Source organism: Danio rerio, chromosome 6, assembly GCF_049306965.1.
Source record: "Danio rerio strain Tuebingen ecotype United States chromosome 6, GRCz12tu, whole genome shotgun sequence".
NCBI lineage: Eukaryota > Metazoa > Chordata > Actinopteri > Cypriniformes > Danionidae > Danio > Danio rerio.
The window spans coordinates 30,599,544-30,616,312 of record NC_133181.1 but is presented as its reverse complement, the minus strand read 5'-3'; the positions used below and the strand labels follow the sequence as shown (position 1 = coordinate 30,616,312).

General features: G+C 33.5%; 2 protein-coding genes and 1 long non-coding RNA gene across 4 annotated transcripts in view; 1 reads left to right on the top strand and 2 right to left on the bottom strand.

Annotated features, from left to right (window-relative positions):
* On the top strand, positions 1–2,613 carry si:ch73-194h10.3. The gene is made up of 2 exons (NR_170225.1): positions 1–317; positions 2,031–2,613. It is a non-coding gene; the product is annotated as a si:ch73-194h10.3 (long non-coding RNA).
* The window catches only part of LOC141386287 (uncharacterized), an 816,166-nt gene that overhangs the window by 361,938 nt on the left and 437,459 nt on the right, over positions 1–16,769 (bottom strand). The gene's annotated exons all lie outside the window — the stretch shown is intronic.
* Positions 4,423–16,769, bottom strand: part of myo7ba (myosin VIIBa) — a 61,438-nt gene continuing 49,091 nt past the window's right edge. The window contains exons 40-48 of one of the 2 annotated variants that reach the window (XM_068221979.2): positions 14,035–14,140; positions 11,662–11,775; positions 10,827–10,914; positions 10,633–10,742; positions 8,921–9,106; positions 8,718–8,834; positions 8,559–8,642; positions 8,277–8,396; positions 4,423–6,783 (exon numbers count right to left, since the gene is read on the bottom strand). In XM_068221979.2, coding sequence (XP_068078080.2) covers positions 6,694–6,783; positions 8,277–8,396; positions 8,559–8,642; positions 8,718–8,834; positions 8,921–9,106; positions 10,633–10,742; positions 10,827–10,914; positions 11,662–11,775; positions 14,035–14,140 — 1,015 coding nt within the window. In that variant the 3' untranslated portion in view covers positions 4,423–6,693. The remainder of the gene's footprint in view (positions 6,784–8,276; positions 8,397–8,558; positions 8,643–8,717; positions 8,835–8,920; positions 9,107–10,632; positions 10,743–10,826; positions 10,915–11,661; positions 11,776–14,034; positions 14,141–16,769) is intronic. The other variant, XM_021477351.3, reaches the window with a different exon arrangement.

Below are 16,769 nucleotides of genomic sequence, written 5' to 3'. Positions count from 1 at the left end.
AGACTCACTGCAGTTTAATGGACTGAAGTGAGACTCGCTCAGACCACGCTGGATTTCACATACAATACTGTGGCTCTTTTTGTGTCGCCAACAAATTTGATCACAACACGGCGGTTTGCGATGGGAAGGCTCTAATGTGACCCTTGACCTCTATCTTTCTCTGCATTGCTATTTTCTTCAGAGGGCCACTTGTGCGCTCCACAATAACCCGAGTCAGAAGAAGAAGCACATTTCGACAGGGGGAGAATAATGGCATGCCAGGGTCGCAATGTGGAGCCGCTGGGGAACCATGGGAACGAGGGCCAGCACGCCTTTAGGTTAGAAGCCCCCCCGAAAACCCCCCTCTGAAACCATATCAATACACAGAAGATGAACAGAGCGCTTAACAGGGCTGCTTATGAATAAATGCCACAGATTACCCAATATCTGTGTTTACATTCATCTACTTTTATGCACATTTTAGGATATTGTATGAAAAAATTCTGAACGGAAACAATAGGATGTGCAAAAATTATAGAATTGTCAAATAAAAAAAACGTAATTGTACACATTTTTAATCCAGTAAAAATATATGCGCATAAATTAGAATGAAAGCACAAATCCTCTCATGCACTTCAATTTTTTTTTAATTCAGATTTTGCCTCAACATACAGAATAACCGGTGAATTGATCTCATCTCACATTATCTCAATTTATGTATCATTGAATCATTTTTCTGAAGTTAAAGAACCACAATACACTTTATTAAAAGCATTAGCATCTGTTTTTGCAGAGGTTGATATTAATGCATGCCTGCGTTTTCTTTGAAATTATAGCCTCAAAATACAACCCAATACATCTCTGTAAGTCTTTGTCGAGTTCAATTATTTAGCATAAAATTTATCTACAACAGAGAGAATAATATACTAAATAATAATATGATGTATTGAATAATATGATATATTATTTATATATTTTTCAACTATTATATATAAATCACCTTTTTCTTATTACTACTTCTATTTACTGTGTTTTATTATAAGTTGGTTTTCATGTGTAAATTTTATAAATGCTTTGGCAACACGTTTGTAACATTTGGCATGCCAATAAAACAATTATTGAATTGAATTTAAAAGAGAGAGGCGACGTGGTGGCGCAGTAGGTAGTGGGTGCTCCGGTTTCTCCCACAGTCCAAAGACATGCGCTACAGGTGAAATGGGTAAGATAAATTGTCCGTAGTGTATGTGTGTGAATGAGTGTGTATGGATGTTTCCCAGAGATGGGTTGCAGCTGGAAGGGCATCTGCTGCATAAAACATGTGCTGGATAAGTTGGCAGTTCATTCTGCTGTGGTGACCCCAGATTAATGAAGGGACTAAGCCGAAAAGAAATGAATGAATGAATGAAATGAAATGAAAGAAAGAGAGAGAGAGAGAGAGAGAGAGAGAGAGAGAGAGAGAGAGAGAGAAAGAGATAAAGAGAGAGAGAGGATGCTGCACGAGCAGAGCCCATTATTATTCACAACCCTTCCAATTATGGTCAAAATGGAACTTTTGATTCTAGGGATATTTTATGTGAAATAAATGAGCACACAACAGTTTATAAAAAACCCACATACCTACTATTGTATGAAGGCATCAGAGAATGATTTAACTTAAATTTAAACACTATTTAAGATATCAAAACAGGGCTTCTAGTAGTACCCAGAATAGCAAAGTCTACTAAAGGAGGTCGAGCCTTCTCATTTATGGGTCCTAAACTCTAGAATAGCCTTCCTGATAATGTCTGAGGCTCAAAAAACTCTCTGTTTAAGACCTATCTTAACAGTATGATGCATGAGAGTGCTCTACGCAGGTGAGTGGGCTTGACAAACCACCCCTTAGAACACACTCCTCCTGTCTTAATGCACTCGACATTTTGTTAGAAATACTCATATCCTTTGCGTGTTTGTTTATATAACTACTATTTTTATTTATAGCACTTCATTTTTGCATTTCGTATTTAAATACACTATGAACAGCAGCTACGCTGTGTTTTTTTTATTTCTACCAGTAAAAACTCATCCCGAGGCCTCTAGAGATCATGCAGCCCCATTGATGCGATCCAAGACCTGTGCAAAATTGATGCCAAAATATCCAAAGACCTGGAGCGTGCAGTTTCCTGCGCAGAAGCTGTGGTGGTCATGGAGGAGCAAAGAGCATGAGACACCCACAGGTGACCTACTCACACCTGCAGTTTCTCCAAGATGGATTTCCAGCGTTCTCCAGCCTCCAATGCCAAGACTGCAGGTCTGCACAGGAACTTTTGTCCAGAGGAAAAATGGTGGTGTCCAACTGAGCCTGGTCTCTTCCTTTACTTTCGTCACTTTGTGAAGTTTTGTTCCTCACTTGGTTTGGGACTTGTGGAGCTGTACATCGATGGATTTGCTCTTCAGTGTTTGGACTTTCAGCAGTGACAAATAAACTACAGTGAAGTGAACTAAACTGAACTTCAACTTTGAAATCTGGACTGACACAGTTTAAATTTACTAGAGCTTCTATGTTAAGCTGCTTTGACATTGTCTATATTGTAAAAGCGCTATAGAAATAAACATGAATTTAATTGAATTACTGAATAAAGCAGCACCTTTAAAGCCTCCTGTTTCAGTTTGATATTTCAGTTTAGTAAATTGGCAATTTGGAATAAAAATGCTGTAAACATGAACTGTGGAAAGGCCAGACAGAAGAGGCCCCTTGGAACTCAGAGCCAAAATGGAGGCCCTTGTTTGTCGGATCCCCGCTGTGGACCATCATAACTGAAGTAAAAATAAGGGCATGTGATGTTCAGACAGATGTGGAGCCGCGAGCGAACAGCAAGAGCAATAATCTGTCTTTCATTCTGCGACTTCACAGCTGTGCGGGACACACATCATCTCTTTTTCTTCTGTTTGGGCCCTGTCTTCAACGATATGCTAATATAGTTCACTGCACTGAATGAGCCCACTATCTAGTCGGCTCTATTCTACAAGAATGGAGCCAAATAATACAGTGCCAAGACTTAATTGGGACGTCTCCAAGCCACATTATATGCCGTCCCTCGAGACGTTGTTGCCCCAGGGCGAAACACGAGAAGAACTAGTCTTGTGTCACATTTAAGAGCTCAAACAGTCTGCCTTTAAAACATGATAAAGTGACGCAAGTAGAAGGTTTATCACTAACACCCAACAGACAGTGATGTACAATGATGTCTTATACAGGCTTGATGCTGATCATTTGGTTTGTTAAATATATATATTTTAATATATATATATATATATATATATATATATATATATATATATATATATATATATATATATATATATATATATATTTAATATATGTATATGTTTTCTTTTCTTTTAGTTTTATTTTTTTTCTTTTTTAGTTACTGAATGCCCACGTTCCAAATTAAATAAAATGATCTCAAGTGAAAATTTGATTTTGGTATAAATTCCACAAATTATGTGATAGATTAATCAATATAAGTATAGTCAATAGTGTCAGCCCTATAGTTCATTTTTAACTTCTATTAACTTCAAAAATACTGTTACTTTTCCATGATTGTTAGATAAATATAAAGTATTTTTGATGTGATGACTGCGTGTTAACTTGTTAAAGAAAAACAAAAACTAAATGTCAATTTAATTTAATAATACAAAATAAATATTTACAGTTAACACTTGCACAACATACAGTAGTTACATAAAAATGTGAACGGCCAAGGACAGAAAAGAAGCAAAGTGGTAGTAACATTTATCATTATCATTATTATTTTAAGTCAAAATATTCAAATATTAAACAATAAATGCCTGAAAACAAACTAAATGGCATATAAAGTTACAAATCTTTCATTTGACCAAATGAAAAATAAAACATGACAGATTAAAATTTTTAAAAATCTATTTGAATAAAGTAAACTTTGGAAGCGGGTTAAGTAATTTTACAGTTCGCAATTTTTTAATTCAGTAGGTAAACTGCATTATGCAGATGTTAGTATGATTTACAACTAACTTTACATCAACAATATTCACTTATTCTCTGCATATGAGCGGGCGCAGCCCGACTTCCGGTCTCATTCTTTTCCATTCGTTTTTAGACGCTAAAAACAACTCATTATGCAGCTTGATGTTGCAAACTGATATTTTCTTATTATATGATTCTATTTTGACTGTATAGTAATGGACATGCTTGTTTGTAGAGTGAGTGGTTTGACTGTTTTCTGCAGTTTATTATTCCTTGTCATTTCTCCCATAGGGAGCTGAATCGGAAATTCTAAAACAATCGCAAAAACGAGCGCACTTCTGCATTGAAGAATAAGATCAATAAACAAATACTGAAAAATACTGTGAGCTCAGGAGCTCCGTGGAGCCACAAACTGTATTGTTGTCAGCATTAACCTACTGTCAAAAATCACATTTGAAAATGCAAGATTTGGCATAATTTATTAAGTAAACCTTTGATTTCAGCTTGAATAACAAATAACAAGTAACTCTACATAACAAACAACAAAACTGTGATTTCTGTCAAGGGAGAAAATTAGCAAAATGGCTATCTTTTAGTCCAGATGTTAAAATAGGATTCAAATCCCTCCCATTTTGAGGCCCACTGCAAAGTGACATAAGAGTGCAATTTCCCCACTCACCAAATTGATTGACAGTCATGTATTTACATGTCTCTGTAGTAACGCGTATAATCATATCAACAAGACAGAATGTGCCCAAAGCAACTGGGATTAAAAGATCTGTTCAGCTCTCTGTGATCATCAGTCATCATCAAATGAGATCAATAAAAAGTTTTACAAGTTTAAAATGGTTTAAAAACATGCATGTTTGTAATCAATTACAGTGATTTTACCACCTTTACTTTATCACCACAGCTGCGTGTCAGTATAATTATAAAAGACGATGCTTTGTGGACGTTAAATCAGGTTTATTTTGTACATTAACATAATGGATATCCATACAGCAGTGGATATTAACATGTAGCCTGTCACATTTGCATGCAAAAACAGTGCAAAGTTAAATGCATACTGTGTGTGTATGTGTCTGTGTGTGCGTGCGTAAACTTTGTAAAGACCTTGTGTGTGACTTATCGTTCTTAGACTTTACAACAAATACATCAGATTATCATTGGTAAAGGTCTTACTGTAGCATTTTTTACAAATGTTACATGAGATTTGCTTTCTTCATGTCTGTCACTGTGCTGTTTATCTGATGCAGCCAAGGTGGAGATTGAGGCACACTCTGACAGGCATGTGGGAACGGTGGGCGGAGAGAAACAGCATTAAAGGCACAGGCCACAAAAACAGCTACAATGTGTTTAGAGCAAAAAATTCCAATATTCTTAAAGGTATAATAAATAATCTGATGGGTGTTTTGAGCTGAAACTTTACAGACACATTCCGGAGACACAAAATATAATGTATTTGCCAAAATCAGTTTAAAAAGAATTAGTCAGTCCTAAAGTAGAACATGAATATATGAGGGCTAACGTTTTGTTGACCAGATACAAAGTTGGTTGCTTAACTGTCTGGAAACTTACAACAAGTTTCTACAGAATACCTACAAATTAGACAAATTTAGCATCCACAGTATCTTACCTCAGTAGTTGCAGACTTGTTTCTGGACACGGCACTTAAAATGTCCCCCACTTTATAAGGTGAATGAAAATGAACCAAAGGTTCCAATTCAGCATGCATGCACAAAATGTCACAAGCAAAGACAGCACAAAATATGCATAATGTATTTGTAATTTAACCAAAATTATCATTAATTAATTAATTAATTAATTAATTCATTTTCTTTTCGGCTTATTCCCTGTATTATTCTGAGGTCACCACAGTGGAATGAACCGACAAACTTATCCAGCATATGTTTTACGCAGCGGATGCCTTCCAGCTGCAACCCATCTCTGGGAAACACCTATACACTCTCATTCACACAAATACACTACGGCCAATTTTAACTTACCCAATTTACCTGTACCGCATGTCTTTGGACTTGTGGGAGAAACTGGGGCACTTGGAGGAAACCCACGCTAACACTGGGAGAACATGCAAACTCCACACAGAAATGCGAACTGACAGAGCCGAGGCTCAAACCAGCCACCTTCTTGCTGTGAGGCGACAGTGCTACCTACTGCGCCACTGTGGTGCCCCAAAATGGTCAACAAAGACAAATTTAAAAAAATGCTATGCACATTTCCACGACTTTTCCAAAACGTTGTAGATTCATTTGTTTTTACAAAACATGCCAGCCCTTGAAATTTGCATTTCAAAAGTACTTTTTCATGACTGTATACAAATGGTTATAGTCATTTATTTAACAGTGTTACTTAGAATTCATCACAAATGGGATTTGATGACTATAATACTTTATTAGTTTTGAAAACATGGTTTTAAGATTGTCTTAAGAAGAAAAATAAAAAGATTGGCATTACACATTTTTGCAAGATGCAAAAAAAAAATTTAACAATGCATGTCTAACAAACATTTTTTGCAGTCTGGCAAACAACTATGCAGTCTGTTTTATCTCATATATATAAACCTATATATGTGTGTGTGTGTGTGTGTGTGTGTGTGTGTGTGTGTGTGTGTGTGTGTGTGTGTGTGTGTGTGTGTGTGTGTGTGCGTGTGTTTGTGTGTGTGTGTGTGTGTTTGTGTGTTGAAATAACAGCACTATACATTCTTTTTTTCTTTAGTCAAAGGTTTGATTTCGTCTTTGTCCTCTCCTCTCATTAAGGTACATGTTGACGTAGGAAGTCAGCAAGTCATCCATTTTATAGCCCTTGTGAAAACAGGATAAAACCGTTATTTTAAAACTAGAAAAAAAAAGTTTTATTAAAATTCTTTAATTGCTGTAATCTTGTTTTTTCATTCAAATAAAATTAATTTTGTTTCAACATAATAATTTTAGTTAATTTCTTTTTTTGTTAATTTTAATAATTCATTTGTATATACAGTTGAAGTCAGAATTATTAGCCCTCCTGAATTATTAGCCACCTGTTATTTCCTTGCTCTGTTAAACATCATTTGGAAAATATTTAAAAAAGAAAAAAAAATTCAAAGGGGGACTGATAATTCTGACTTGAACTCTGTGTATATATATATATATATATATATATATATATATATATATATATATATATATATATATATATATATATATATATATATATATATATATAAATATATATATATTATACAGTACAGTTAAAGTCAGAATTATTATCCCGCCTGAATTCTTAGCTTTTATTATTTCTAAACATAATTTTAATAACTCATTTCTAATAACTGTTTTATTTTATCTTTGCCATGAAGACAGTACATAATATTCGACTAGATATTTTTCAAGACACTTCTATACAGCTTAAAGTGACATTTAAAGGCTTAACTAGTTTAATTAGGTTACCTAGGCAGGTTAGGATAATTAGGCAAGTTATTGTATAATGATGGCTTGTTCTGTAGACTATCGAAAAAAATATAGCTTAAAGGGGCTAATAATTTTGACCTTAAAATTATATTAAAAAAAAACTGCTTTAATTCTATAGCCACAATGAAACAAATAAGACTAAAATTAATAATATTATAAAAAAAATATAAAAATTAATAATATTAAAAATATTGATATACTATGAAAATTTCCTTGCTCTGTTAAACATAATTTGGAAAATATTTTAATAAGAAACAAAAATTCAAAGGGGGGCTAATGATCCTGACTTCAACTATATATATATATATATACACACACTACTGATCAAAAGTTTTAGAATAGTAAAGTTTTTTTTTTGGTTTTTTTAAGATGTCTGTTTTGCTCACCAAAATTGAAAAATTGATTCAAAATACAGTGAAAATAGAAAGTTTTAAACATTTTTACTATTTAAATTTTTTTTAAACTGCTTTCTTTTCTAATATATTTTCAAATGCTTAAAATTGATCAAAAGTTATGATAAAGACATGCATACTGTCACACAGGATTCCTATTTCAGATAAATGCTGCTTTTGAGCAACAAATCAGAATATTAGAATGACTGCAAGTGACTGGAGTGATATTGCTAAACATTCAGCTTTGAAATCACAGAAGAAAATATATTTTTAAAAATTGATTCAAACAGAAAATGCAGTTAACTAGTGTGTATATATGATTTTAAAATTGTGCAGTTTTCACTATACTTTGGAACAAATAAATGCAGGCCTTCATTTATTTATTTTATTTAGTCATTTCTTATTACTTTTAGTGCTGGATTTTGGAGAAAGTAGCACCTACTGTATGTCACTTACCAAGGAAGTTTCGCAGAGGATTTTGTTGCCTTTGACAAGGTTTCCTACAGTCATGTGGAAGTATGTGCTTCCACTGCACCAGTTTGCAATCTTGTTATATGGATGAATGGCCAGAGCATCCTTAAATAGAACAATTCAATTAGTTAAAAAAATCAAACTTAGACAAACATTATGAAGTTATGATACACAAAGCATATTTTAAACAATGAAATTTCACATTCATGTTTAGAGGAACACCTGAAAACAAATCTAAGCATCTAACAAAATATGAATTGACGATACCTTTGTTTTGGGATTAATGATGGTGATGCCTTGCTTACTGATGGCCATCCTCACAATGTCCGGGAAATTAGGCTCTGACGTTTGCTGTAATTTCAAGCATAATCTTATAAACCATTTGTCAAGTAACAATACCTAAAATATAACAGTCGAGTTGTTTACTTTGACATCAAAAAAGGCACATCCAAATGTGGGCCATTTATAGACAATCTTCAAAAAGCCGATCATTGCCTCTTCCACAGTCATGCCCGTTTGCTTGTTGTACTCTGCAAAAATGCTCTGTTGACAAATTTTTGAGTACAAAACCACTTTAGAAGGGTATAGTTACATATACACTGCAATATCTCCAGTGTGCAGAAACTGACCTTCTTCCACTCATCAGCGGACAGGGCTTTAAGCTGGTCATTTGGCACCAGATCCTTCAGCATCTTAGGAATCATGGGAAACTGAGTTTTATCATTGTTCACCTTCACCCTGAAGAGGAGTGCGCCGAGCATCACCATTTCTTCTTTGGTACAACGATGATAACCTCTCAAGTATTTCGGCAACTCCTAGATGATGTGAAAAAATGGGGAAAATGTAACAATAGTATTAAAAAGAATTCATGATTGTATATATGGGATTAAATTGCCCATAAAAAACAGAAGGGGGAAAATAATATTAAATTTTAAAAGGATGGGTCACCCAAAAATGTCAATTATGTCATCATTTACTCAACTGTTACTTCTTTCTTTTTTCTGTTGAACTCAAAAGAAGATATTTTGAAGAAAGCTGGAAACCTTACAGTCAAACATTGACTTCCATAGTATTTGTTTTTCCTATGGAAGTCAATGGTTACTGGATTTTCACAAAATATCTTCTTTTTTCTAAGTAAAATAGTAAATGGTGAACAGTAATCGAAACAGTAATAATAAATAGTGAGTACATTTTAATTTTGGCGTAAAAGATCTTTTTAAATCTACTTTTTCATGTACTGATTTATACAGAATGCTATTTATTATTCTGATAATAAAAGCTGAATTTACAGACTTCCTTAATAATGAAGTCTGCACTGCACGCTTGCGGTTTTAAAAGTTTTGGTGAATTAATCTAGGTAAAGATATCATTCAGAAGGTCATGATTCGCACTCACTAAATAATTACTTTATATCTTTATAGCTTTACTTTACATTCTAGAAAGATACAAAAAACAGACAATTCGGAACAATGTCTTCCTCAGTGCATGACAATCTTCACAGGCCACCCTTCTATCCCACAGTCAATCAGATTATGTATTAGTTATACTAAATAGTTAAAAACTATCTTATTTTTGTTTCAATATACTGTAGTTAACCACACAAGAAATATTTTCTTTACCAATGTACTGGAAAGTAACAGATAAGTTATCGGTAACACTTTACAATAAGGTTTACTAGTTAATGCATTTACTAACATGAACTAATCATGAACAACACATGTACAGCATTTATTAATCATGATTGAACATTTACTAATGCATTATTAACATCCAAGTCCATGGTTATTACCATTAGTTAATGCACCATGAGTTAACATGAACCAACAATGAACTACTGTATTTTCATTAACTAACGTAAATTAACATGAACAAATACAGTAGTAAATGTATTGTTCATTGTTTGTTCAAGTTAGTAAATACATTAATTAACATTAACTAATGAACCTTATTGTAAAGTGTGACCAAGTTATCATCATTCACTTATTCAGATCTTTGTCAATGAAATTCCTACAGTCTAAAATATTCAGAATTCTTCAATGCCACAGTAATTTAGAAATCAATGCAATATGCTGATTTGATGCTGAAGTCCAAATTTTCATTATTGAAAGCTATGCACCTTAATAGTTCTGTGAACCCCATTTGTATCAACGTTCTTTAATGAATAGAAAGGGGGAATATTATACATATATTTGTATTATATAATTGTGTGTATGTAACAATCTGGAGTAATATGCATGTCTTCAATGTTATATTTCATCAACTTAACAAAATGGTCTTCTTCGAGATGAGTGTAGATATTTTTGGAAAGCTTACATGGGAATTTTACCATACATTTCAGTACCTGTGGGTAATGGAAGATGAGATCTGCCTCCACATCTCTCCCAGGGATAATGTTGAACCATAGCTTCCTCATAAAGAAAACAGTGTAGGACACATTCACTGGAGCCCCTGCTGTTTAAAACAGTATCAGCAATGTCAACTGCTTTGAATTTAAGTTCAAACCTGTTCTATTTAAAAGAAAACAAACAGACTCACCTTGATTCACTCTCTTTGCTCTTTTGGACCAATCAGTAATCTGTCTGAGGCTGTCAAAGAAGTAGTCTGTTTCGTTCAAACTCAGAACCTGACAAATAGAAAATGGCAGAACAGTTATTAATGATCATTCAGGGTTCTCACTTAAGTCAAGTCAAAAGTAAAAAAAAAAAGAAAAGCTGAATTTACATGGTCTAAAAAGAATAGAAAAATAAGTAAGTATTTTTGAGAAGTCCTTCCTAAATTTTGCTATTCTGTGATGCTGAATTTAACACAAAACCAAGCAAATGACACAAAATTTAGATGAGCTTGCAATATAATTAAGATTAGATTTCTGGCACATTTTGGCCTTTCAGGACACATTATGTTTGGTTTATAAAGTGCTTATCCAATGTGGAACAATGTCTGAGTTGTCTTACAAATGAGCATTCGTGCATCTACAAAAGCCACTACATGCTATTAGGCAATTTTCCAGTTTTGAGCAATTTGCATCTTTGTAAAAAATGAGTATAATTTATTAGTATAATAAAACATGATTTTTCTAATAGTATTGTTAAAGAGATTTTAACCATTTAGTTTACCCTGATTACTTTAAGTAATTTGTGCATCAAATAGGATTTTTTTAAATGGTTAAGAGGTCAATTGAGACCAATGATTCTTGAGATCAGAATAATATTCATAATACAAATATAAAATGAATTATAGACAAATAATACACATTTCCCAGACTTTCAATGTCTGGAATACCCCTTTTTCCACAATATTCCAGAAACTGTTCATTAATAGAAGCACACAGTCCTGGCTGTTAAATATAAATCATGGTACACTAGGAACAAACCTTATCAGGAGTTTTCATGAAGAGGCTGAAACCTTCAGCTGTGGACAGCATGAGTTTATTAGCAATGGTCCGGACCAGGTCTCTGATCTTAGTATTGGTTGCCACCTCAAATATCTGTCCAGAAGGGTAAGTAGTAAAAAAAAGCAAAGTTTAGAATAAACAAAGAGTTACAATGGTATCAAATCCAACTGCTATTATTTTCAGCATTTTGAACACCAGAGAGTAGACTAGTAAGCACTAGCGCCAAGCTGAAAAACAAAAATCAAAAACATGGCCATTGGGCAAAAAAGATAAAAATGAAATCCTGGTATATTACTGTAAAATGACAAGACTGGCTCTCCTGGTAATATTCACACATCAGTACCAAAATACTGGTGGCATATTATTGACACATTTCAGTTACTATAAATACTGCAGTTAATACAGGCTATATATAGTATGGAATAGAAACTGCGGAGCTGCAGCAGTGCTCAATGGAAAAGAAAACAGAATCTTTGGGAGCTGCTTGAAACTAAAATGAGCAGGATGTTAGTTATAAAAAAATCAGCAGCCCTTACACAGCCCTGAACACAGCAGAACATCATGAATGGTCCAAAGCAGACTTCTTACCTCATGCATGTTCTGCCCTCGTGCTTGCTTATACCAGTAATCTTGCTCTTTTACCAGATTATTTGTTTTGCAAAGCCCTTGTTCACACATGAAATCTTAAGAGTAATTTAACAGTTAAGACTACGTAGGTGATAAAGCTTATGAGACAAAGCCCTAGACCACCTGACAGAATGGTCACTTTCCATTTTGGCTCAGTGCCGTGTTGCGACTGAACAAGTTTTACACATCCACTTTTTATGATTTGTAAAATATATTTTCCCACTATTCCACAAATAACACCAATGTAGTTGTGTTTATATGGCTTACACAGAAGATTACTTGTGACAGTTTTGAAAGTATTAATGAGCTGAATGCTGCAAATAATCAATAAACCTGTCATTCTGAGAGAATATTGGCTTTACAGCAAAAAATGGTTTCTAAACTTTTGGAGTTACTTTAAAGGTGATCATTTCTAGCTTGCTGCAATATCATTTTAATTAGATAAATTTGTTTTCAATAACAGTTTTACCAAACACTTAGTATGATAAATGTAAAATGTAATGGTGAGGACACTGAATTGCCCACTGAAGCTAAGCAGGGCTGCACCTGGTCAGTATCTGGATGGGTGACCACATGGGAAAGCTAGGTTGCAGCCAGAAATTATGTTAGTGAGACCAGAAGTGGTAGTTCAATCTGCGGTCTGTGTGGGTCCTAACGCCCCAGTATACTGATGGGGACTCTACTGCTCAGTGAGCTCCGTCTTTTGGATGAGATGACAAACCAAGGTCCTGACTCTATCTGGTCATTAAAAATCCCAGGATGGCCAAAAAAAGAATAGGGATTTAACCTCGGCATCTGTCCATCATGGTCTCCTAACCATCCCCATATCATAATTGGCTTAATCACACTGCCTCCTCTCCACCAATCAGCTGGTGAGTGGTGTGCAGTCTGGCATAATATGGCTGCTGTCGCATCATCCAAGTTTATGCTGCATATTGGTGGTGGATGAGGAGATTCTTCCCAAAAATGTGTAAGGGCTTTTAGTGTCGATAAAAGAGTTATATAAATGTAATTGTTATTATAATTATTATTATTATTATTATTATTATTATTATTATAAGACCCCAGTGCAAATGTTAGAACACCCAAATGTATAGTTAGGGGAAAATGTTAAATTAAATTTTAACAAAGAAGGAGAAAATCAAGAGAATCATAAAAAATTATTTATAATAAATTTGAATTCTTTTTTTTTTTTTCAAAATTAAAATTGTCCTTAGACAAGAATGGATGTTATTCAATTGTTTAGAACAACTTTAATGAAAGGTGAGGATGCATCTAATCCAAATGTTGGGCATATGCAAAAAGATACACACATATAATATTATTATTATTTTATTTGTTCAATTATTGCTGTTTTTTTTTTTTTTTACATTAACTTCTTTTTTGCCTCAAACTCTTATTTCACTGATTATTATAGTTAGTAAGGCTGTAGTCAATTTTAGGTATAGGGTGCAATTAGGTGAGTAGAATATGAACAAGTAAAATATGTATTAAAAAAAGAACTAGTAAACAGCTAACAGGTAAATAATAGTTATGCTAATAAGCACTTCTTAATAGTTAGAGCTAGCCCCTATACTAAAGGTTACAAATTTATTATTCAGAGTAGGCCTATGACCTTTTTCTATGCATTTCTTTTATTATTAGATGTTAGGGTGCAAGGCTGGGTTACATATTGTATTGAGGCCACTGATAATGCTGGTAATTAGTGTGCAAGTGTGGTTTTACCTCTTGGGAGTCATTTGGGAAGTAAATTTTGTGGAAGATCTGGGTGCTGTTCTGCTGAATAGCATCAACCTCAACTTGGTGAGGTGGAAGTTTTCTGGGATCCATTCTAGGACAGAAACAATGACAATCGCCAGAGTAAATTCAGTAAACATATGCTTGTTTTATTTTCCCACCAAATCAACAATGTAGCTACTTATCATCTGTGACCCAGCTTGTGGACTCAAATCAACTGTTGGGCTACAGTAGTGTTTCCCAAATGTTGAAGTCTTTGAACAGTTGCAGTGGCAGATGAAGCTGCTGTAAAGTCATTACTATCCCATCACTCAGCACTGATACTTTCCTGGCATTTGCTCCAGTCTGGCAAAGGCTAGCGCGTGCTAATAAAAGAAGAGGTGTCACTGTGCTAATAGGCTTGCAGATTGTTATTTTAAAAGACTAAATTACTAATACCCCAAACTAATCATTCTTAATTAAGTGATGTTATCTATGATAAGTGGCTTTCGTATCGCCAAAAATATTTCAATTGCTCGTTTTTACAAGCTGACCTGCTAGCAAATGCTAATGTGTTGATGATCAGGTCAGACTTTACAGGATATCAGTCAAGTAATGTAACACACATGCTGTTTGAGATAAACTCCAATAAGATTATGGCTCTCAGGTAAGCCAGCCAAAGTTCAATAGTATAAACAATACAAGCTATTGCCCATACGCATTTTAAAAGTGATTAAACGTCAGCTTTTAGATCCTAGATGCTACAACTGACATTGGGAATGTATAATCAGTCAATTTCAACTATAAAATCTTTTCATTCATTGTATTTCTCCTTATTTTGTTGACTTAATGTTGTGTTTTCACTGTCACACACAATTATTCCTTTAAAATGCATTAAACATTTATTTTATATACCTCTTGTTATAAAAACTGCTGTCTTATTGTTATTATTATTATTATTATTATTATTTTTTACATTTGAGTCAAACGTCAAAACTGTGACTGTCTCATATATCTTATAAATTAAGTAAAAAAATTGTAAAATCATAAATTAATACCTCAGACCTAATTTTACAAGTGGCTTTTTTAGTCAATGACAATATATATATATATATATATATATATATATATATATATATATATATATATATATATATATATATATATATATATATATATATATATATATATATATATATATATATTTAATATGATTCTAAAAGCATAGAAACTTAATGCATTTTGTCAATGAAATGGTTTATGTCCCTTTATGTATTAATTAAACTTTGGCAAGTGTTCTGTTCTCTCTACAAGAAGCAGCTAATTGCTCCTTGGCTTGGTCCTGCCCTGCTACAATTGATGGCACACCCTGGCTTGTCAGCTAACTTATTGGTGCCTATAAAATCTTTCTATAAATCTTTCTATAATTTTTTTTTAAAATGTTTTGATCTCACTTGTGGTTGGTAGTGATGTGTTGACTTTCATAGAAAGAAACTGTGTGTTAGTGAGACTTAATAAATTAGAGTTTGTGTATTCATCTGAGGAAAATCTGTCACGGCATTTAGTGCATTTGCTCTCACTCCATTACACTGAAAATTTGACCTCTGCCTATTAACTGACTAATGTGCTGTTTTGGATTTATTCGCTGAATCTAAATCTAGGGAGCTTGCCTCCATTTTCTTTTGTACATTTTTATTGGTTGTTCTTGTGGACAAGGTAGTAAGGTAAAAAAAGTGTATTTTATTTTTTTCTTTTGCTGAAAATAGGGTTAGAGGGAATTTGAGCGTAGATTTTTTTGTTTATTAATTTGGCCTGATCAACTTCTGAAGTTGAGACGGACAAATGCTGTTTATGAGAAATTAACTGTGTAAATAAAATCTCTATATTTTCTTAAGCAGTGTTATGTGTGCAGTGTTTCCTTTTATGTTACATCCTTACCCCTAGATGAGGTGTAAGAAAAACCATGTCATCTGGTGTGATACTATTTGCTTAATTTTAATCAGCAAATTGAAAGAAAACATCAATTAGTTGTAAGACCCCATTCAAGATTGTATAACCAAAGCCCATGACTTGCTGTACCTGTTAGTTTTTTTTTTTTTTTTAGAATTAGTCAAACTTTTTTTGGAACCACTATAAAATTTGTCGTATTTGGTCTGACACCTATTCATTATTTATAAGTCATGGAGAAAATTATGAATTATTCATAATTTCATATAAATTAAATAGACCTTTATGAAGATTAGTGTCCAACAATGAAGATAAATCATGCTATTTTATATTATTAAGACGTATTTTTCTTAATTTTTGCTATTTCACACCTTAAAATGTATTTAAGGTTCAGTTAAGTAAAAAAAAAAGACACTGTGGGCACAAAATTAACGATCTAGGCGCAAAGTCTAAAGCTCATAACGCAAAAGCAATAAGGACGTGTCCAAATCCACTTTTTCTATTTTAAGGACAGAAACAGGGTTGAGCTTATTCTTCTTAGTAGTTATGGGTGTGTTTTGAAAAAAAAAAACAATCAGAGTTTCATATCCCATTCCCTTTAAGAGTCAGTTGCATCATGGCATGGCGCATTGGCTATTTACATGGCGGACTTTGTAAGTGGAAAAATTGAACGCTTCAATAGTGAGAAAAGAGTTTAACAGACCATCAGCAGTGTGAGGATAAAGAATGACACTCTTCCAATCTGCCTTTACTTTCACTTTTACTTTCACTTGCTCTTATTCGTGGATAAGAAAACT